The sequence below is a fragment of the Bicyclus anynana genome, chromosome 5 (genome assembly GCF_947172395.1).
Source record: "Bicyclus anynana chromosome 5, ilBicAnyn1.1, whole genome shotgun sequence".
Classification (NCBI taxonomy): domain Eukaryota; kingdom Metazoa; phylum Arthropoda; class Insecta; order Lepidoptera; family Nymphalidae; genus Bicyclus; species Bicyclus anynana.
Window position 1 is genome coordinate 11,323,021 of NC_069087.1, and position 24,360 is coordinate 11,347,380.

At 38.1% G+C, this 24,360-nt stretch overlaps 1 protein-coding gene across 13 annotated transcripts in view; it reads left to right on the forward strand.

Annotated features, from left to right (window-relative positions):
* The window catches only part of LOC112052373 (serine/threonine-protein kinase tousled-like 2), a 52,744-nt gene that overhangs the window by 16,951 nt on the left and 11,433 nt on the right, over positions 1-24,360 (forward strand). For 2 of the 13 annotated variants that reach the window (XM_052881673.1, XM_052881674.1), the window contains exons 1-6: positions 3,088-3,541; positions 11,125-11,210; positions 13,305-13,364; positions 22,455-22,545; positions 23,479-23,631; positions 24,071-24,231. In XM_052881673.1, the coding sequence (XP_052737633.1) occupies positions 3,469-3,541; positions 11,125-11,210; positions 13,305-13,364; positions 22,455-22,545; positions 23,479-23,631; positions 24,071-24,231 (624 nt within the window). In that variant the 5' untranslated portion in view covers positions 3,088-3,468. Of the gene's footprint in view, positions 1-3,087; positions 3,542-11,124; positions 11,211-12,752; positions 12,773-13,304; positions 13,365-15,943; positions 16,034-21,659; positions 21,850-22,158; positions 22,317-22,454; positions 22,859-23,478; positions 23,632-24,070; positions 24,232-24,360 lie in introns of those variants that run through there. The other 11 variants (XM_024091415.2, XM_052881675.1, XM_052881680.1 and 8 more) reach the window with 11 other exon arrangements.

Below are 24,360 nucleotides of genomic sequence, written 5' to 3' on the forward strand. Positions count from 1 at the left end.
GGTAGAGTGAGGGTAGGAGTAGGGTAGGGAGGGTAACGTAGTGGTAGAGAAGAAGTGGACAAAAGTCAAAGCGAAGCTTGAACAGATCCGCTAGTACATCATAATACGTATGTTCTTGAGTCTTCGAGTGCCTCTCCGACTAGCAAAGGTTGGCAGTCAAATCTGACGGCCGCGTGGCGCAGTGGGTAGTGACCCTGCCTTCTGAATCCACGGCCGTGGGTTCGATTCCCACAACTGGAAAATATTTGTGTGATGAGCATGGGTGTTTTCCAGTGTCTGTGTGTATTTATACATTATATAAGTATTTATATGGAGTATATAATTGTATATTAATATTATAATATCAACTATCTTAGCACCCATAACACAAGCTACTCTGTATGCTTACTTTGGGGCTAGATAGTGATGTGTATTGTTTAAGTATATTTATTTATTTATTTATTTATTATTAAATCTTTATGTACGTTCCATTAAAAGTAGAAAGAAAAGGAAATTGTTTTTATTTAGTAAACTTAATGCTACACCACAGACACGATGATTAAGCAAATCTTATCTTTATATTACCTACTCCGTAAGTAAACTACAATACATGAAAATATTTAAAAATGCTCGACGACGTGGCACCTATCTTGTAATTAACTTTAAAAACTAATTACATTCTACTGTTACTACCCAGAAACCTACTGCTACTAATTTGCATATATGTACATTGCTACATTAATTTGCGTCGTAATAACCTGCTGTATCGATCGTACCAAGTGTTTGTTACTGTTTCAAAATTATTATCTTAATAGTTGCTTTATTGTTTGTGTAACTTTTGTACAACGACAAACTCTACACTCAGTGTTACCAACTCTCCAAAATATTTATCCCTAAAGTTGGTGACAAAAACCCCTAAAATCGCCTTAATTATTGAGTTGTCCCCCTAAAAATATAAATTCATAATAATTTAGAAATAATATGCTGTCATATGTTTCAAAAGTCTATATTTAATACAGACAAAATACTACGTCTTTATCTGAAGATTCAGATTTTTTGAAATCATACATGTTGACAATGAACAAATTTACCAATTTTTATTCGATGAAAATTGCCTCCAATTGCCTCAGAGTGGTTGTAGAATAACATATTATATGTCGTTATAAGTCGCTAGGCCAAGAAAGAAATATTAAAATTATCATCAATTTAAAAATATTAAAGAGTCAAAAAATCCCTGAAAATACCCCTAAAAATTTCAGACCCCTAAAAAAATCCCATTTTCCTTATTTGCCCCCTAAATCTGGGGGGAAAACCCCTAAGTTGGGAACCCTATCTACACTAATATTTTACAGAGGTAAAGTTTGTGGTTGTTGGTCGTAATCTCTGGATTTATTATACTGATTTTGAAAAATCTTTCATCGATGGAATATCATCTTATTTGTGAGTGCAATAGGCTATATTTTATCCCAGTATTGCCACGGGATCGAAAACTACGCGAGTGAAACCGTGGGGCATCTGCTAGTAACCGAATAAGCACAACTTATTTCATTTGATCTGTTTGATTGCCTTACACAAAGAATATGTTCAAAAATCGCAAATAAAATTCGACTCCAGGAAACTCCGGAATGCTAGCATTGCAATTCGGATTATGTCTCACTAGCTGTCGCCACGCGGTTTTACCCGCGTGGTTTCCATTCCTGTAGGAATACGTAGATAATACATATATAGCCTATAGCCTTCCTCGATAAATGGACTATCTAACACTGAAAGAATTTTTCAAATCGGACCAGTAGTTCTTGAGATTAGCGCCTTTAAGCAATCAAACTCTTCAGCTTTATATTATTAGTATATAGATTGTGTCCCTACATGTTTGCGAATCTGTTTCTTTTTTTAATAAATAAAAGCTTGGCGAAGTTATCCGCATGGATATTGTTACATAAGTGAGCAGGTGCCGTGGTCTCTCGGGCTGCGCTCCCGAGCGTATTGGTATTGGCGTGTCGATCTCGAGACCGGAGGCACTCGCGCCACTCCACTTGATTCTCGTTCGTTTGGGTGCGTGCCATTATTTTCTCACTTTATTTTATTTGTTTCAAACAATCCTATATCGGTAATGGGTCGGTGATAAACATTATTTTGTGTTGCGTCTAGCTTTTCGGAAATGAGTTTTAAATTTTTACTTCTTTTGGGTGTAGGTTTTAAGTAGTGTGTGAGGATGGATGAAGGTTACTTATCCCATTACAGCTATGCATGACTAACGTAGATATATCATTATCTTTATTTGGAATGCAGTTTTGATGGATGCCGATTTTAGTTGATGCTGTTTATTTATAGAATTAAAACAATCTGCCATGTAACAGTTGAACTCGGCCGCTAGTTCGCGCGATCGGCAAAAGTTAGACAAGAGACTGAAAGGAGGCGTGAGAGTTTAGTGAAGTAGAACGAGATGCGAGATTTGTATGCGTGCGCTCTATTTTGGTCGCGGTGGCACACTCGACGGCTAATCGGCGCGTCACGTGGCCAGCGCCGGAAGGATGGGGGGTGAGGCCTCGCGGGACGAGGCTGGGGCGTCGGAATGCAGTCACCACCGCTCGATGCACGGCTCGACTCGAGGCTCGACGATTGATCGTCCGACTACTTGCCACTTGCCACCGCTGCCCACCTATTGTTTCGACATAACAACACAATGACTCAAACTTAAACTTCAAACGATCACTATACAGGTAGTCAGATCGTAAAAATCTTGATCGTTGAAATAATGTTATTATGCTACTGAAAAGTTAAGCCGTCTCCACACAAATTGTAAGAAATGTAATAAACAGGATTACATGTATGTTCCTAATCATCTACTTCGTCGATTTAGATTACAGTGCTTTAAATCTAGTAGATAGCTATAGAACCGAAATCTCAGTGACCTTTATGTAACGAAAGAAAACATCGTAACAACATTGTTTGCAGGCTCTCCCGTAGAGTTATTTGTATGAGTCCATGTTAGGATAAAATTGTGGAGTACAAGCAAGACGTAATTGCAGCGCGCGGATTGCAGGCAATCGCCCCCGCGCCGCGCCCGGCCCCCGCTCTCGAACACCGTAAGTAAACAGTCTGGTGTTTATCCGCGTCTCGCTCGCACCGACCGCGTCGCGTTGTGCCTCTGAGGTGCACTCGCTGTTCCTATTATTTTCGTGACGGGTATTGCGCCGAAGCCGATTCCCGCATCCTCGCCCCGAGACGCGAGGTCCGGTCTCGCGGAGGCGACGACGGCGGCCGTTCGCATCGCGCGCCAGTCCACGCCCGGTGACGACTGTCGCGCGGTTCGCGCCACCGACTCGACTCGTCAGCTCGCAATCTCGCACTCGCGTGTCGGTGACGTTTCGCTCCGCCGCGGCAATAAAACTGAAACTGTGGCTCGTCTCGTCGGTCAGTGTTCGGATCGTGTCCTGGTGCGCTGATGGTATACGTGAATGTGAATGGGGTTCGGAGAGGAGTCGGAAGATGCATTTCAAGGAGTCGTTTGCGATGAGCGATCGTCCGAACGAACGCGGCCGGCGCAACTCCCGCTGCAAGGGTGGGTGTTCACAGTTCGTGTCCGCTGCGCGCGGCGGCGTCGAATGCTCTGCGCTCAGCGCTATCCGCTGTCGTCAACTCGACAACACTGTCAAACTCGTATACTATAACAGCTGCTCGGCAACCGTTTGTGGCAGCCCACAAAATAGGATTCGATCTCAGATCAACCAATCTTTTACATACTTTGGAACCAGAAACTGAATTATTGAACTATTTTTTCATAGTGCCATTGTAGGCTAATGCAGAAATTTAAAAGGTTTCACGGAAATGGTCTGATCTACCTTATGTAACTATAAATGTTTACTGTCCTGAGATTCTATAAGACTTTGGATTGCCAAAATAAAGACTTCGTAAAGTGCGTTTCATGTAGGATGGTGCGTGTGACAGTTCGTTTCACTCTTGAAAGTTTGTCGCGATTCACGAAAATAGATTGTCACCGTACCCATGCTATCTGAAAAACACTTTACAAGTAATGATTCTAGTTTCATAAAAATATCTTTGTACTGAAACTTATTAAAGTACCTAGCTTCCAAGTATTTACGTTTGTCACCATTTGACTGTTCTGATTTTTCCTATTCAATTAATGGTGACTCAAAAATAAAACATCCTTGTAGGACCAATATTATTTTTGTATTTACATTGCTCACGTAAAATTTTACTACACAATAATTGTTCGGAATTGATCGGTAGAGCCAAAAATTAATTGATTTTAATTGTGTAATATAGAGTCGATTAGACGGATCAAATAATAATCAACAAAAGCTCAAATCAAAGACATACATATTTAATATAAACTATATACATGCATAGTAAAATAGCTTGATTATAGTGATAGTTATCAATCGCATGTACTAAAGTTTGACGGTTAATCTCAATGAAATTCTAGTGGTAAAGTTTATAGCTTCATTTAAGTGTCATTATCATGGCTACCAATAGGTTGTTAACTTCTGTCTGTCAGTGGTCGCTAAGCATCGGTTTGTTGGTAAACATTTCATATCGAATATTGCAACATCATGGTTTAAAAACTCGTAGATCGAAAGCACACCACAACTTTGTGGGTTATCTATGTAACCCTTCTGATGATGTGTATTATTATTGGCATTGTTTTAAATTTTCGAATATTTATACTAGAAATAGTTATTGATGAGTGATAATAACGACATTTATTCAATGAGAATTAAAAGTATAAAACAACCATTTCGGAAGCGCATCAACTGTAACATAATCACATTACATAAACATCATACAATACATCAAAGATAATCTCAGTTTTGGCTGTTTTAATGATTATGTAGGTACTTGTAGATTAATTAGTTATCGGTAGCCCGTGTCTGTGTCCATAAACATATACAATTGTTAAGTAAGTTTTATAAAAACTCGTAATATTAATTTATCATTTGAATAATAGTAATAAAGTTTTTAATAAATTTGTTTAAAATTGCAATTTATTTCAGTAAACTTGTGACTTTAGTTAGTATTGGGAATGGTGTTTGAAAATATCGTATCTTTTTTTTAGGTCAAATGGTTGCCATTTACAGTTTATTTGATCACGGCTTGCCTAGTGGTAGGCTTGAGCCATGGCTAGTGAAAGATGTATCAACGAGTGATTTAGCGTTCCAGTACGAAGCATAGATAGAATGATATTATATAGTGGCTCCCATCTAAAGTTAGAGTAGTACTATCTAGGCTTAACAGTAGGCTGTCACTTAACGCCAGGCGGGATGAGATTTTCTACCGATCTTTATACAATAAACCCTTGTTACATCACCAATATTTGGATGTGTGCATATTAAAATTCATCATCATCATATCAGCCTATGGACGTCCACTGCAGGACATGGGCTTTTTGTAAAGTCTTCCAAACATCACGATCCTGACCCGCCTGCAACCTGCGACTCGCTTGATGTTGTCAGTCCTCCTGATGGGGAGTCGACTTTATGCAGGGTCGACATTCCGGCACCTTGGGACCCCAACGTCCATTATCTCTTCGAACTATGTGCCATTGCCACTTCAGCTTCGCGACTCGTTGAGCTATGTCGGTAACTTTGGTTCTTTTGCGGATCTCCACATTTCTGATTCGTTCACGCTGAGATACTCCAAGCATAGCTCGTTCCATCGCCCGCTGTGTGACTCTTAAATCTTTGAATGAGCCCCAGGCTCCATAGGATTCCAGGAACCATAGGTCAACACTGGCAACACGCACTGTTCAAAGACTTGTCTTCAAAAGTTCATTTTCTTTTTGTGTAATGTAATTAAAACATCATAAATATAATAACCTAATATGTGGATACGAATATGGGTCGGCGCTACGTAAATCCAGAAATATGGTACGAAGTTGCTCAGATAATGATAATATGACGAATTCCAGTCTTTCGCGATAAAAGCTCTTATGCTAGCCACTCACCATCCGATAAGCCTACATGCCTGCAGCGCTAACGGCTTGACGTCCGATAAAACTGATCGTGTGTTTATCGCGATCAGCATGATGTCATGCACATCGCGACCAACACACGATAATTTTTATCGGCTGTCAAATCTTTAGCGCTGCAGACATGTGAGTTTAATTGATCGTCTTTAGCTGACATTAAGGATTATCCTTGCATAGTCTTATTACTATCTACGATTTAACTCCAAAACTACTTGGCCGATTTTAAAAGTTGTTTCACTGTTATAAAACTACATCTTCACCGAGCTATATTTTATTCCCTCATATTCCCTATGGGAACGGCAGCTACGCGGGTGATACCACGGGGTGGTATCCCGCGGTTTCGCCGGCAGATTATATATTTTTACTATTGCACCGTACTACTAACATTTGTACTAATAGAGCTTGTCCTGGATAGTACTGACGCCATGTTCATTTCTTACTAGCTGACGCCGCGCGGTTTTACCCACGTGGTTCCCGTTCCCATAGGAAAACGGGGATAATATATAGCCTTCCTCGATAAATGGGCTATTAAACACTGAAAGGATTATTCAAATCGGACCAGTAGTTCCTGATATTAGCGCGTTCAATCAATCAAACAAACAAACAAACTCTTCAGCTTTATATATTAGTATAGAGTATAGATGGGTAGCAATGGTATATATGTTCCTATAGCGTATCCCGTCCAAGAGTTAATCTGTTATGGCAAGCGTCCATATCAGCATCGTTCGTATCGGACGCATCGCATCAAAATTTTAATTTTACAGTAGAAAAAATCCGTTCGATACGATTCATACGATGCGGATTAGTGGAACTTTCTATACAAAGAATAGGGTACTAAAATCCGTTTGATGCGATGCGTCCGATTCTCACGATGGGGATCTGTGGACGCCTGCAAATAGACGATGGTTTTCCATTGAACATCAAGTCCATCTTAGACATTATTTAGCTTATAGGTAGTTGTTTCGAAAATCTAACGTATCAATATGGTTTTGTTTAAAAAGAACAATTTGCTAGACAACATTTGCATTCAACGCCCTTGGCACTTTAAATTGGAAAATCTTGACTTGAACAGTTAAAAAGCCTCTCTCTTAATAGTTGACCAAGTAGGTACCTACTTGGTCAACTATTAAGAGAGGCTTTTTAACTGCTGTGTGATAGATAACTTATGATTATTGATTAAAACTTTTGCCCAATTGTAATTTCCGAAGGTTGTTCAAACACGCTTCAAATATTTATGTGATTTCTATTTCGACTTCTTGTTAGAAAACCTCAACGTTTCAACTTAATTAAATATTAATTTTGATTTCAACATTCTCTTTGGGAATATCTCAACATTCGGTTTTGTATAGGCTTCATGGGTGATGCGGTACCGGGTGTGAGGTAAGGGGGGGTGGGGGCGGGGGGGAGGCAGTCACAGAGGATGGAGGTGAGATCATAGTGGCGAGTGGCCCGGGGAGGCGATCAATATGTACATTGAACATGTACATACATACCTACCTATATAAATAACCGTACCTAACTTCTCCCAACTCACTGTCTGCCCCAGATACTGCGCCAAAACCCCGTTTGCGCCCCCCCCTCTACCCCCCACCACCCTCCTTGCCATTTCACCGATTCTTTTTCATAAACATTGTTATTACATAAGCGCAAAATTACCATTAGGTATAAGTAGGTACTTGTAGGTACAATATCGCAAAAACTAAATATTTAAAAAAAAACAACTATAAAACATACAAATAGGTTTTTATAGTCACTCTGATCGTACCTTCACACAATTTTCGTGTTAAAAACTTACGTATGTACTCTGTGTATATTTTATGTCTAAAAAAATCATAGAAAACAGGTAAAGAATATGTACTTACAAGTACATTATTATACTTTATTTATCAAGTTCGAAGATTGAGGACTTATCGTTGAATAGCAATGTCTTCTACACAACCTTATCTCCGTAAAACCTATGCAAAACCGGATGTTCAAATAGCCATTAGCTACCTAAGCACAAGTATGTTAAGTTAAGTTAGGTAAAGTAAGGCTTGAAGTTTTTACAGATATTGATTATAGTATACATACAATGATATATTATTTACCTATAAATTAGGTTTTTCTCTACACCCAAAAAATATCTAATATGAAGTTTATATAGGTACAATATGCAGTAGTAAAGTCACCTTGGATGTGCCTAACGTTTCTAAATATAGATACATAATTAATTTTTCCTTAACAACAATTTTTAACCTAACCAAAACCATACACAAGATCTTAAATTTTACCACTGTACTAGTATTAGTTGAAAAAATCAGTTTAATTTGTTATAATTTTGGCGAGGTTTTAGTTACTTAATACTAATTGCTCGTTAATTAATTAAAAATTTAATTATCGTGTTTAAAGAACACTGTTCGTTCGGTTGAATAAAAACAAAATTGTACAAACGACGCTCAATAGTTATTTCGCATATTCGTTTAAATGTCAATAGGCCATAGTTTACCAGCACTTTGGAAACGTCAAACGCTGGTATGGTAGAGTAGCGAGTAGTCGTCGTCGTTAACAACCCATAGTCACTGCTGAGCTCGAGTCTCCTCTCAGAATGAGAGGGGTTAAGCCAATAGTCCACCACGCTGGCCCAATGCGGATTGGCAGACTTCACACACGCAGAGAATTAAGAAATTTTCTAGTGTGCAGATTTTCTCACGATGTTTTCCTTCGTTCGGGACACATGATATTTAATTTCTTAAAATGCACACAACTGAAAAGTTGGAGGTGTATGCCCCGGACCGAATCCGAACCCACACCGTCCGGAATCGCAGGCAGAGGTCATATCCACTGGGCTTTCTCGGCTCCCGCTGCTGAGAAATGCCGACAATAAATTCAACAGCACAGTTATTGAGGGCCGAGCTGATTGCTGATAGTACTTTTGATGTAAAGAGATATAACATTGCATAAAACGGAACTTCTAATGTAATGCCACTTTGCCTTTTAACGAGGCATAAATATTAATTCTTGCGCCCTTATCTTCGTCGGCCTTTAAACCCTTTACATTGAGACACTATGACGATGCTTAGTACCAGGAAAAAGCTTGGCACTTACTTCCTCGGATAAACACACAAAGAGCCTACTACTAGACCCCTATTTAAGCTAGGCAGCGTTCGGGAAACTTAGAGCCTCGTTTTCGTCCCATATTCCCCAGAAACTGAAGATATTAAGTGCCTGTGACGATCGCTAACTATGGGCCTAACGAGAGAGAGACTTGGTAGATAATAGAAAAACTATGCTTGGATTATCTCTGCATGATCGAATAAAAAATTAGGAGATCCGCAGAAGAACCTGAGTTACAGATGTAGCTAAGCGAGTCGCAAAATTGAAGTGACATTGGGCGGGGCGCATTGTTCAAAGAGTCGATAGACGTTAGGGATTTAAGCTGAAATATCCCGCACCGGAAAGCGCAGTGTTGGTTGACCCCACACTAGATGGATCAATGACATCAAGAGAGTTACAGAAGTCCTTACGAGAGGCCTATGTCCAGCGGTGGATGTCTTTGACTAATTATGAATTCATTTGTTTATTTGATTGGATATATAACTTACTGCGAAATATTCTTCAGATCTTCAAAAGAAGACTATAAATAGGTTCAAATTTGACGAAATGTAGAGCAACATTCTTGTACAACATACGTACATTCACATATACCTATCTTATCTCAGTCACATACTATAGGGCCTGACTTCCCTCCTTATTATGAGAGTGGACTGAGACTAGAGTCTAGAGTCATCCCATCCCGCTGCTAAAATGGCGGTGGTGAGTTTATGGTGATAATGTTTCTCTCTGTAACGACCACTAAAGATGTTTGTTTTTCTGAGCTTAAATCCGTAAATATTTCCGGAAGTAGAAAGTACTTGAAATCACTCTTTGAATAATCCTCTACCTGCTCTCAAGTATACAACACCTGCTTGTAAAAGTTCCTGAGAAATCGGCTCCTCGGACTGAACGTTATTCACATAATATTTAGATGGTAAAATTTATAATATCACTACAAACCATATATTAAAAATATTATTTATTATATTCAAATAAACAGTATATCATGTTGAATTGATATACTGATTGTATTTTGGCATGCATTGTGATAACGAGTCGACAATGTATTTATATTATTATTATTATAAATTATTAAAAATTTCAGAAGACAATTAACTAATTACAGTTATTTAGCCGCTAGTCTATGAACTAATTTGACGTTAATCCTAGCTTAAACAAGGTCCAAAACCAAAAGCTTCGTTTTATATGAAATACTTTATTGAACACATAAAATGTTATGAGCTTAAACCGCAGACATTTTTAAGAGCACTCGTAGATACATACATACATTTCGTTGTTGGTTAAATTTAAAAATGTATATTTTTTAAATAACTTGAGTTGTATATGTGATAATATGAATTTAAATAAATATCTCAGAAATAATCAAGCAGTATGAAATTAAATATTCAGTGCAAATTACATTACATCAAAAATTTGTTAAATCTTTGTGGAATTTACTTGGAATAGCAGTGGAATAGAGTAGAAGCAGTGAAAGAGATCGTACAAATATTCCTTGATAGATGTGTCTTTTACTTTACTTTTAGTTTTTTTACATTATTCATTTGACCTTTACCATATCTGTTTACTTATTCGTACTCGTAGCATAAACAACAAGCGCCTACGTTGATAGGAGTAATGTAAAGACTTACTCGTATATTTTCAAGAATCCAAATAAAAGTATGCTTTTAGGAGATCAAAGATATTCTTACAAAGTGATGTCAACAAGCACCCATCCCATTTAGCCTTCTAGCGATAACTTCAAATAAATGAAATAAAATGCAAAATAATAATTTCAAAAAATCCTGTATAATACAAAGTTTTTATAAAAAAATTCGTGGGCTACATATAACTAATTAAGTTCCCTTAGGATCTTGGTGTTATAAAGTAGATATAATACTCGGTGCTAAAGTAATATTGGAAAAGTAATTCTATGTCAAATTCTTCAGTTGATAGGTTTAAAACGATAGAAATTCTAACTTTGGGTGTATTTATTGCCGATATAATTGAAACGGTACACCTACTTAATTTACCTTAAATTGATTTTAAGGTTGCGCGTAATATAGAGTTTAATCTGTTGTTGTTAGGCGCTGGCGTCAAGATGGAGCACTTCCAGGCGGCGCTGGATCCTCGCAAGCAGGAGCTTCTGGAGGCTCGCTTTCTGGGCGCCAAGGTCAGCATAAACTTTGTATCTATCCCACTTGCACTGTAGGCAAACCTCATTAATTTGGAAAGAGATAACACTTTTTTATACGCTTATTCTCCTACATATACTCGTAAGTCAATATTTTCTAATCGATGTGTGTGTGTGTGATTTTTAATTACATGAGATTTGTGATAGTACTGAATTGCCTTGAAAAGAATACCAATCTAATCGCCCACGTAATCATGCCCAGTCGTGTCTGTCGGTGCAGTATTAATAACCCGTCTATTTTTGCGGTGTACTCGTAGGTATGCGTTATTGTTTTCGCCTATAAAATACTTATAATTTATATATTTGCGTAGTCAATCCAAACGTCTGGCGGTTTTACCTGCACGGTTGTTTTTTTTTTTTTTTATACGAAACGAGAAAGATGGCGCTCGCAATAATGTTTGCAGATCGATTCTTTTGTTGTCTCTCCGCAACCCGTCCGACGTGCGCTTTGCTCGCAGGTTGCCCGTAGTTCAGTTTATCGTTACCGCAGAGACATTGCCGTGTGCCATTGAGCTACGTGAACTACGCTTACGTGTTCAAAAGAAAATGGCCGCATCGCAACGCCCGCTGTAATTGAGTGAAACAGATATTGTACTGTTTGTTTTACTTATATGTAAATTTATAAACATGTTTTCACATTTGAAGCTGTACTTTTCTCCTTCGATAATATCAATAACACATGTGTATTTTTGAATGTTATCGACGCATGATTAGCTTATCTAAATTACATTATGATTGTGCCAAATCTAAATTCCAGATTAGCATTTTAAACTTATACTGTACATCAATGCTTGAACCTTCATTGTTCTTCACTTAAGGATATGTTGATTCAATAATAATAAGAGCAAAGACTATTATAGTAACTGTTACTGCGGATTAGGACAATCTTTGCTTATTATTCTCCTATTTCCACGAAATTACCTTTTCGTTGTAAGGTATTAACGTTTTACCGAATTCCAAGAATCTTTTAACGACTATTTCTTTTGTTAACATTACTGGGTTTTGATTCCTTATACTTTATTTTTTTGCTCAGCTCATGTTATTTTTAAAGCATTGTAATCGTTGATGTTACGATAGATAACTAGTATATGCTCGAGTTTTGTTATCACTGAGAATATGTTTCCTACTCGTTTCGTTTCGAAAGGCGGAATAAGTGAAGGTTGATTGTTAATAGTGATGCTTAAAACGCGAGCTTCAATCGAATCGACCCACCTGAGCTATTGTTGCTCTTACTCGTTGACAGATCATTGTGCTGAGTCGCGCCGCTCATGTTAGATGTATAGGTAGCTTATATAGCCACATTGTGGTCTCGGCCAAGTAAGTGATGTAGATATGTAATTCCATTATGTGTCTCGCCTTCGTCCGCCCCTCTCCCCGCACCTCTCTCATTCTCCCCTCCGTGGACCTATTGACGCGTCATTTTGCCGCGCCAGGGCATTGAATTTATACGTTGGTTAGCTTTATGGGTTATTCAAATGATGTTATTTATTTTGATCGTTGTTAGTCGTGATCTAAATATTGTTCAACGGAATTAATTATGAGTGAGTAGCCATCATTTAACTTTAGACTCTTACTTACTCTTTCTGACTCGTAATGTATCATCGAATACGTATATCGAGGCGTAGCGTATTCGTTCTGTAATAATGAGTCGCGTAGCTAGGAGGAATACCACTTCGTCATTCGGAAACAAGATGGCGGACAGACACAAATAGTTTGTCGGTAAATGTACGTTTGTGACTTATCAACCTACAAACAGATCGGTGCGCTCTCACTGCCTGACCGAGCGGAATCAGAGCGTCAAAGTGCCTACGTAACGCAAATATTTCTTTGCTCGATGATTTACATACAAAAAATGATATTTGTTGTTTAAAACGTAGACAAGAATAGAGCTCCGTTACTCAGAGGAGTTACAAATAGATAATGAGTTGTCAATTTAAATTTGGAAGGCCGCGCGTAATTATCGTAAACGGAAAGAAACTAATCTAATTATACACCGTTCTAAAATCAAACAGGGGTTTCTGATTTCTAAACGTATGGTTTTAGTACATGAACGCATTGATCGCGTGTTCGCAGGTGAGCACCGCGGGGGCCATATTAGTAGAAACTCAACGAGTCACCAACTTCAAGACGGTGGTGAGTTTATCATAGCCTTTTTTGAATTTAGAATTAAAGCGAAAGCTTAAACTGTTGTAGTCCCCGCCTCAGTAGATCGTGTAATAATATATTTCTGCCTATACGCCAGTATCGCATTGTCCGACTTCATGTTGCATGATGACATACGCTAAATTTAGACTTCAGTAACTCTCTGCACTCGCTACGTGGCGCCTGGTCACCTTGATATCAATTAAGTATCTTGTGACAACATTATAGATACCTACTTTGTCTATACCAACATCTACTTATCGATGCCTAATATTTGTAATAGAAAATGTAGTCACATTATTTTGTGATATTTGTATAAGTTATCAAGGTGATGATTATGTTTTGGTAATATACTAATTTCTCTATATTACTGATATGATTTTGAAGCCTCCACAATGACTGAAAGAACAATTTGACGTGCAGTACTACCTATTCTACGATTATTCATTCCAGTCAGTAAAATGACAAATGCAACTGTCACTGAAATGACTGACATTTTACTAGTAAAATGACTGGAATTAATAATAATCGTACAATAAGTCGTTTTTTGTGTGATCATTTTGGCATATAAACGTCTCACAAAATTAACCAAATGGCAACAATAGTTTTACCGGAAACCGGAAATATTTTTGCAAAGCAATCCAAAATCTCAATTTTTACAAATGTTTTTGAATATGAGTTCGAACAAAAATTGACAGATGTAGTAAGTAGGGAAGTACATTATCAAAAACGTGTTATTATTTCTTATCACTTGTCTACCTTATCTTTTTTACACGAGGCGATATGGGTGGATATCGTGTGTTTTTAACGTGTTTTGTGTTAGATCATTCCAAGGCGAAACGGGTTCGTTCAAATATAATATTATAGTATTTTAGTACGTGAGAGAGCTAGAATGTTGCTGACGGCCTCGATGAGTGTAGCGGGCGGCTAAGGGCCCATTCACACAGACCGGCTTGGAGAGTACAGCTTGTTTCCTTCGCAAATAAAATCGACTTTTATAGCGTTATAAGACGTTAAAGTTGAGCTATAAACAAGTTTCTCACAGCTCTGTGGGGGTCATCTTTAGCGCTATAGTTTACTGAATCGATGTATGTAAACGTATCGGTCACCAAGACGTCCGGTTTGTGTGAGCGGTCCCTAAAACGCGGGGCCGCGGGGTCACCGACACCGCACTGAGGCTCGCACCTATCTATCAGCGGCGACCAACCCGTATGCTGTATACGAATACTGTATATTATTATGTTTTTGTATATAAGTGTCACGGTATTACCAACGTGAACATAATATTTAGTTTTCACTTGTTAGATAGGTACCTAGCACGGTAGAGTTTTTATTTTTTGCGACGTAACGGTATTAACTAGAGTTTGTGTTTGTCGTACGTTATAATTTCCCTCGAAAATTACTGTACCTATTTTGATGCGGTTTGTTGTAGCGTATAGGTCGCCTCGGAGGTGTAAAACTAGATTGTTGAGACGATTTTCAAAGATTTATTTTTAATTAAATAGGTAACTATTGGATTTATTTTTATTTACAATATAAACGATTTTTATTATTGAGTGATATAGGTATTAATTTAATTTATATTAATAATAATAATTAATTGGCAGGACATAGCCTTTTTTACGCATTTTTATGTAGAGCATTCAAAATTATCATAATCACAAAAAGGCAAAAAAGATAAATAATTATATTCGTTGTTAACGATGAAGTTGTTATGTTGGTAATGAAAAAAATGATGATGATCTTTATTTAAAACCCGTTTTTTTTTTCATGTTCATTTGTAATGTAATTTTGTAGGTCAATGGGACTTAATTTCCAACCACCGCCGTTCCCAAAAGTGTAGAGTCGCAATTTAATGTAGAGGGCTATTACGTTAATTATATTTATTGTTACGTTATTATTATATTAGTAAGTTATTGAGTGTGTTAGGTCATATAAAATTTTACGTTACATTAAAAAATCACCAACTCGCCTCATTATGCCCAATTACTCAGTAATGTCGGTTCTAAATTATATTTATGCTCGGCATTATACTTGGCAAAGATCCTCAATAGGCTACAATAACAAAAAACTGCACAAAGAACTTGTAGGCATGTGTTCCAGGTAAATAAATCAATGCTCGAGGCGCGAGGGTGCTCGAAGGCACGGGAGAAAAGCGAGAAGGCGTAGCGCAGTATTTTGTCGGTCGGTTTGCACATTCAACGCGGAGGGAAATTATAACATGGCGCACACTGCCTCGCCCCGCCTCGGCTACAATGTCCCGCCAAACCTCATTCCACCGCTTAGCCGCCCGGTTCCGCAGTTATTTTTACACAACCCGACCTTTCGCACCGGTCGTCACCGCACTCCAGCAAAAATTCTAAATCGCACTCACGAATAATAGAAATAAGATTCACTCTTCGCTTTTAAGCACTAAGAATATAAATTGTATATTCAAATCGCTCGCCGCCGCTTCTGTTGTTGTCATTCAATCGCATATTTGAAAGTATAATGATAAGGTATCCAGTACGTCGCGTACAGTGACAGTCGGAGTCGGTCGTGCGCCGCACACGACGCGTCCGCTCGCGGAGCGCGCCGCGGAGGCAATGAACGCGCGCGTGCGGGGCGGCGGCGCGGCGGCTGTCATGCGTCAGCTGAGCGTCACGCCGCGACATTGCAAGGTCCGCCTGTGCCGCCTCCGCCTCGCCTGACCCACTGCGCCGCACCGGCCGGCGAGCGACGCCGGTCTCATACTATTTACTAATAAGCCTCTATAATTTACACTATATGTATAAGTAATTGTATTTTTATTCTAGTTATTTTATCGTTGAGAACTCTAGCGATCATAACTCATAATAAACGGTTATAAAAGCGAGTGTTAAGTAGAGCGCACCACACAGCCGGTTCGCCCGAGGCGACACGTCATTTGTTGTGAATGGAACGCCGCGCATGCTCGCTACGCTGGTTTGGCTTGCTTGCAAGTTGTATTCGGTTTTATAGTGGGGCCATTATATTATTATGTTGGTAGTTGATACGTGTGGCTTGTATTTATAGATATCTTGGCGAAAATTGGTATCTAAATTTATGATAGTTTTTAAGACTTTACAGATATCTTTACAATATTTTTCCCTGAGTCATCGCCCATCGATTTTAACTCTTTAGAGATTACTAACTTATACTTACTTCATAGTTACGATTATTACGTTACATTTATATTCATTTTACTTTATAGAAAATCCTTCAAAAATTGGTTAGCAATTAGCAGCTATACGATATGCGTCCACATATCCTCATCGTACGAGTACGTTCTTCGGATTTATAATTTTAGTTATATCGTGCGATCAGTGGACGCACTTGTATGACTTTCTATACAAAGAATACTACGATACGTTTGATGCGATGCATCCGATACATGCGATGCGGATACGTGGACGCCTACCCGTAGTCGAAATTTTCAAAAAAGTAAGTACCTATAAATTAAATGTTAACAATTTAGGCTTGGTTATGACTCTTGGGTGTAAACCCTTTTATTACATGTTAGAATTGACTACTGGTTTTAAAATTTTTATATTATTACATAATACCTATGTCACTAGTGCGTCGAAACTGAGGTGGGTAATTGTCTTAGTTAGGGTAGGGGTATGGTAGGAGTAGGGTAGGGGCAATGTAGAGTATGAGTAGGGTAGTGTAGGGGTAGGGAACAAGTGCGCATATATCAAAGCGATGCTTAACCGGGGCCGCTAGTTTACAAATAAATAGTTTATACAGCAAGGAATAAAGAAGATAAATAAATATTAGATAACTTAAATAACACCAATAAAAAAAACATACACAAAAAAAAGAAAGAAAATAAAGTAAGTTTAGCAAATTTTTTCACAAGAGTTCCAAGTGGAGATGATTTATTTCCGGAAACTATATACATATTACATATATTAATTCTGAGTAAATATCTACTATAGTACTGAGATTATTGAAGGTCTTGCTTAATCTAGGAATAGGAGAATTGGCACCAAGGACAGTTCTACGCAAATGACAATGTGAAATTCATTCACAACCACAATCAGATCTTAATGATCATCACCGGGACCGACGCGACGGCTTAACGTGCTCTCTGAGACATGTGTACGACTTCCTAACTCCGGGTTGAGATTTTTTCGACAATTTCTTAAAATATAGAAAAGCACATAACATACATTAGATAACTCCCGAACAGTACCTCGTCATCCGAAGACACTTGTGCTAACCGATAGATCAATGAGTTAGATCGGTATTTTTAAACTGGTAACTCAGTTTTGATTCTTATACTCTTTAATTTTGGGTAAAAAGAAATGTCTACACACAATAAGAAAGTAATGTTTGTTCACTTTGTTTTTGTGTTCAGTGTTGGAATTATTTAACAACAAATACAATAGTGTGGGTGTGGAACATAAAATGGAGACGTTAGTGCATAGAGAGAGCCTAGCAACAGAAATAATCAATATTGCAGGGTCTGATTCGAATCTCGTGGCGCCTCGTTGGCGTTGCACACTTGTGGCTGAAATTGCGCCGAGCCCTGCCCTCCCCCTGCCCCCCCTCTCACCTCGGTCCCTGTACACCCCTCGCACTAGAAAATTGGGTTAAACAGCACGCGGCTGTATACCGCACCGGAAGAGGGGATTTCGGGGTCCGCGGAACTGCGCTTCCACAATGAATGCGGGACAGAGATGTGACCGAGTATTGATTGTCTTCAACATCGAGACGCAGTTTCCTGAGCTCTACATTGCACACGCCCCCAACACAAAACTTTATGATTTTACCAGTACTTTGTACATAGTTATAGAGAGTAGAGACATTATTTTAGGTTTACGTTTATTGTTTCACAAAGAAAGATCCACTTAAGTGAAACTTACAGGCTATAGACATCAATAAGAATAATAGATACTTCTTTAATTTTTAATTTAATAACGATTTCTACTCTCGTACTATAGTATACATTTATGGTATAAAGATTACATGCTGGTATTAGGTGTCATTAGTCACTGCAATTGATACAAGTAGTGGAATTATTTTATGAATGTGTAACCACTCAAAATAATTCATCATCGTTATCAGCAGTACACTTCATACATGCAAAATTGCTCTGCCTACCCTAAGGACCCATCTCGAACATGTATTGGAGACGATATTTTCTATATTTTGTCCCTCTTTACGGGAGGGGACTCGGAATAGACTGGTGTCTTCAGGCTGATATTGTTCGACTTCGGTAATGATAGACTTAGATTGCATCATCACTTACCATCAGGTGAGATTGTAGTCAAGGGCTAACTTGAAAAGAATAAAAAAGATATTTAACGGGACCTCTCTGAAGCAAGCGGATGATACAAACAACAAACTAATAACAAGTAGTTAATGATGCGATTAATTAAAGTTGTCTCAAACTAAATAAATATCAATAAGCAGGTCTGTTAGTCCGTGATAGCCCAGTGGATATGACCTCTGCCTCCGTTTCCGGAGAGTGAGGGTTCGAATCCAGTCCGGGGACCACCTGCAACTTTCTGTTTTGTACATTTTAAGAATATTAACGTGTCTCAAACGGTGAAGGAAAAACATCGTGAGGAAACCTGCATACCAGAGAATTTTCTTAATTCTCTGCGTGTGTGAAGTCTGCCAATCCGCATTGGGCCAGCGTGGTGGACTATTGGCCTAACCCCTCTCATTTTGAGAGGAGACTCGAGCTCAGCAGTGAGCCGAATATAGGTTAATAATGATGAGTTATGTTAGTAGAATGAGAACATTGTATAGGACATGCTGAATGTGGTTTCAGTGGTCAATGCCGTCAGTTTATTGATACGCAGTTCGCTTTGTTATTGCAAAAAGTTCCCATGCAAACACAAATAAAACTTAATTGAACAAAGTATTTCATGCATAATAATCCACCGCGTATCAGTTATGTGTACTTACAACATAACTATATATGTAGACACATTATATATTTATGCATCGACGTACGTAAAATATTGTTGCCAGCTCGCTAACTTTCCATTTGCCTGGTGCTAGGTGTGCTAAATATAGGCACAACAATATGTACTGCGCGTCAAACGATTGAACAGTTAAGACGTTAACTGTGGGGTTAGATTAATTTTATTATATTATATTGTTATGTAAAGATAATTAACACAGTAATAAATAATTAAAGAATAAGGTTATTTGTTGATGGATTCACTTAATCTTGCTATCTGGTAGGTGCTTACGTCAGCTTGCCATGCCAGAACATGAAATGTCGGTATTTTCTAACTTGTATTAAAATCACGTGATATTTTTTTTTTCTTATCGTTAATTTGAATCACTCGCTGCATTCGCCTAAACATCGTCGGTTCCATAGTTGTTAGTTCAGTAAGGAGGTGGGTCGCGGTGGGAAGAGGCGGGGGGCAGGAGGCACGGGGGGGAGTGCAGAGCGGCAACGTTACAATGATAATACTAATATGCCCGTTTGATGTTTCATCGTTTATTGCGTTGTATAGAAAAAAATCGTATCTACGTTCTCTATTTGCATTGGCTATACAAATAGCATGCATTGATCCGATTGCCCCTTCTAAGCTGTTGTGATCGCAATTATCGAATGAACTTGGTTATCGTTACTTCGTATGCATCGTACTTCCTAGGTGCCTATGTAAAGAATCGATAGTTTCCATTCTTATTACGTTGTTATAAATATTGTGCCAGTATCAGTAGTTTTCCACAGCTTTAGCTGTCGCTTTGGTTGCATTACGCCCTTGGGTGACTTTAGGCGACTGTCCGTCAGTTCAATCGTTTCTTTTTAAGAAATCTTTATCAAACTTACGGAATAATCATAATTATCTTGCGCTTAATTGTTTGTTTGTTTGCATGCTTTAGTTGAAGAAGGATTATTAATATTATTGATCATGTCAAGATCAGCTTAGAAGTCTAAGTCAGCTTAGATGGTTTCAAATCCCTTCTTTTACTTCAAAGTATTATAGTATGCGCATTATCATCTGAGTCGTCCGGTCATAAAAGTCAAAAAAGATAGGAATGTGCAGCGCGCCTACCTGCGCACCCTAATTATCGATAAACGGCTACCTGCGCACGTGCTAATGATGAGTCAATAATGATTTGGACGATTCTGATTGGTCGGTTTCTAATGTAATTGCATTGCGTATTTTTTTTGCTATAAATGTGTTTACTGCAATTAAATAAATACATTCATGTGTTACTCGTTGCGCACTATGGATACTAATATATAATAAATTTGGCAGAAGACGAAGATTCTGATGATGAAGACTCAGATGAAGATTAATTTTATTTAGTTAATAATTATATAATATGAAATATGTATTATATTAAATCAAATATTGTTAATTTTTTTAATTTTGTGAACAAGATACGATAATAAACTTTACTTATCGATAATATGTCTTTCATTGTTACACCCTTCACTAGACGGCTCCATAAGACCCATAAGTGCAAGCGAGATAGATATAGAGAAATGATTTATGGCCCTAAGACTCAGTTGTTAATGCTATTAGTATAGTTACACAAAACTAGCACTTTCTTGATACGTTTTATGGAATTCAATAGCTTATTCGTCATGTCAACTGAAAGGTGTTTATCATAACATCTACCCGTATCAAGATTATCTGCTATACCTATAATATAAATAACATAAAGGAACAATAGAACAAAGACACGGATTACGTAGAGTTCAGGTATTTCCTAACGTTTAGTAAAGTTCTTAGGATTAGCCAATAGGGGATTTAATTAGGTTGATAAAAATAGGTGTATTTTTATTAGCTACGTTTTGCGTTGAATTCTTAAGAGCTGATTGATATAGGCAGGTTAACCTTGAAAATAGGTGGATGAAATGGTAGAAGATTAGGGCCACATATGTAGTCATTGTCAGTTTTTATACGTAATTACAAAAATAATGATTAGGTATGATGTAGACCAGACTAAAATTATAAAAACTCCATTATTTCATTATTTGGAAAAGTAGATATCATGTTCTATCTTTCTGGTTGAAAGAATGTTTATGCTTGTATCAATTTGCATCCGATCAAGTTAAAAATGTTATCTCAATGTTACTTTGGGTTAGTTACACGTAGAGTTTTATCGCTCGTTTGGCTTGGTCCCATATCTGGCGATATATTAGCTATGTGTACCTGCGTGCTGGCGTGTCTGTGTTTATGTTGGTACATTTACATCGCGGCACAGACGCCTACGTAACACGTCCAAAGCAAGCAGTTTGTTGTGGGGCACGAGCCCGAGCGCCGATATCGCGTAGGTACTCGTTCGCCGCAGGTCGGTGGCACTCGGCACTCCGCGGGCCGCCCGCCTCCCGCCGTTGCCACCGCACCTCGTTGTGGGAATAATCGGTCAAGTCGATTTCATTCCGACTACTTTTATACTCTCATTGGTTACAATAATGTATTCTCTACATCTACGTCGATGATTCTCAGTGAACACACCCAAACCCACTAACTACCTACTTCTACATCATCTGGTAATACTTATTATTTAATAAATTCCTACATTATTCCGAACTGCATATTGAAGTTGGTACACTTCACGATGCAAAATTTTGCGATCTTTTATTTCTAAGATTGCAATTACGGGCTATTGACCCGCCGTTCTAGCTTCTACGAATGCCATTCGTATTATACCTTTCACAACATTCTTGCGAAATAGCTAACTAACATACCTTAGTAACAAAAGTAGGATTTATATACTTGTTTCAGTGTTATGTTATATTGGATTAAAAATGCTTCTGGCCTTGTATCCTTGTAAAATGGCGCCTCGCCCGTCGTTATTATTATTACATACGAAGCGAACTTCGTGACGATCTCCATTCTCCAGCCCCCCGCTTCAAACCTCCCCGCGGATGCGTATCCGATTGTCGCGAGTCGCGACTGGCGTTTACTACTTGTCAAACAAGTTAGGTTATTCGGACTGTTGATGCGAAAATACAACGTAATTATTAAAAAATACCTTTTTCCTCTTTATATAACAAGTGAATAGTGTTAGTGGAGTGCTAAGAGCGTTGAAAACGGCAAGAAAACAGAAATAAAGTAGGCGAGTCATATGTAAAGACGCCATCTTTCTTTACAGATGTCAGCTGGGTCACAAATTCAGATGGCACCACAAACTACTGTCAACACGGGGCAGCCACTACATAATCAGGACTCCAATATGAGCACAGGTAAAGTGTGTTTAAGTGGCACAAGTGCAGTTTAACCTTGTGATGTGATCAGTGAAGTTAAGTGTTTGCCGTTCCACGCTCACAAGTTCCTCGGAGGCTAACCTTATTTACGAACTTTGTGGACGAAACTTCTATGGATAACTGCCGTCGAAAGAAGGACTGTGACGTCAACTTTTTGTGTATAATGCTGGATAGGAACTGTGAAAGTCTTATATATCCTCCTGTGATACGAAACTATTGCGTGACAGAATGCATGACTGTAAAAGTGGAACTAACGTGAACCACATCGGTCTTCTCAGCTCTCTATCGAAAAGTGAGTTTTAAGTAATTTTCCCTGCATCACCCGGCTTGTGTTGGATACATTATGTTGTTTATTTGCCAAGATACTATTTAAATGAGTGCAGTACATATGAAATTTAAGAATCAGTCGGTGTTATGTCAATAAATTTTTTTTGGGCAAATATTTACATACTGTTGTATAAATTTACAAGTCCTAAACTGTTGGATGATAATGATTATGACCAAGTTCCAGGACAGTAGCTTATTATATTATTAGAAAAATCACAATAGAACAACTGAAACAAGCACTTAATCAATATAATTTATTTAAAATGAATGCTATTACAATCATTGTCATCTTGTTTGTCTGTGGGCTTCTTGTCGCTGGCTCCCTGTGATGTGGCTGGTTCACTTAGCTGGGGCTTATCAGTATGCACTGCCAGTAATTGGACTGTTTATCAACTTAGTAATAGTGATGTTATAAATAGCCTGGACAACATGTTAGGTTCACTACTTAATACTTGAAGTGTTTGTTGTAAGTAGGTTATTATACTTATTATGCATACAAAGTTATTAGTATTAGAATATCTTATAATCAGTTATTGAAGCAATGGTTTGTGAATATCACTTTCTCATAACTGCATCATCTTTCAGGATCCTCACATAGTGATAAAGAAGTGGATGCTTTGACTCCTGAAAAGTCTGCTGCTATGCGAGGATCAAATTCAGTTCCTGGCAGTGCTTTGGTGCCACCGAGCGGTGCCACGCCTACTATAGCAATGCCTGACAGAAAGAGGAAACGGAAAGGTAATCACAACTTTTTATGCCTTTTAATCCATGCTTAAGAACACGTTTCCAAGGTCAAAATAACATTATTCTTACAGCTTGGCTATTTTTACAAGTGTTAGTAATGTGCTATAATGTAAAAATTTTCAAGATTGCAGAATAAACATAAACTACAGTAGATTTAACTGCCTCTTGTGATTATTCTTCCAAGGAATTCCCAGTTGTTACACAGAGTTGAGTTCTTTAATGTTATTCCTTCGGAGAGCATGTGTAGCTTATGGTCCTACTAATTTTAATATCATCAACCTAAGCTGGACCAAGGGAAGTCTGAGCTCAAAACAGATAGGCCTGGCCCTTGCAGCTATGATGATGCATTTGCTACATTTAGATTTTGAAATGGAAGATCATTTGTTTGTTTATCATTGTGTTGTATATTAATAAGATCATTAATGATTTGCAGGTGAAGAAGGCGTAGGCGGTGGTGGAGGGGGTGGCGGTAAACAAAGGCATAATTCTTCAGATAAGAATATAAGAGAATATTTTTCAAAACACCCTTCGTCCAGTCCTGTTCGGCTTGCTGGAGCTAAGTCACCTTCGCCACAAGGCGCTAACTATCCTATGGTAATTATATTTGTAATTATTTATAAAGTTCATTAATAATTGTTTTATTATAATTAATTAGTTATTACTTAAGTAATCGGTAATGGTTATTTGAGGCAAAAATTGTTATATATGTTAGATTAGATATTT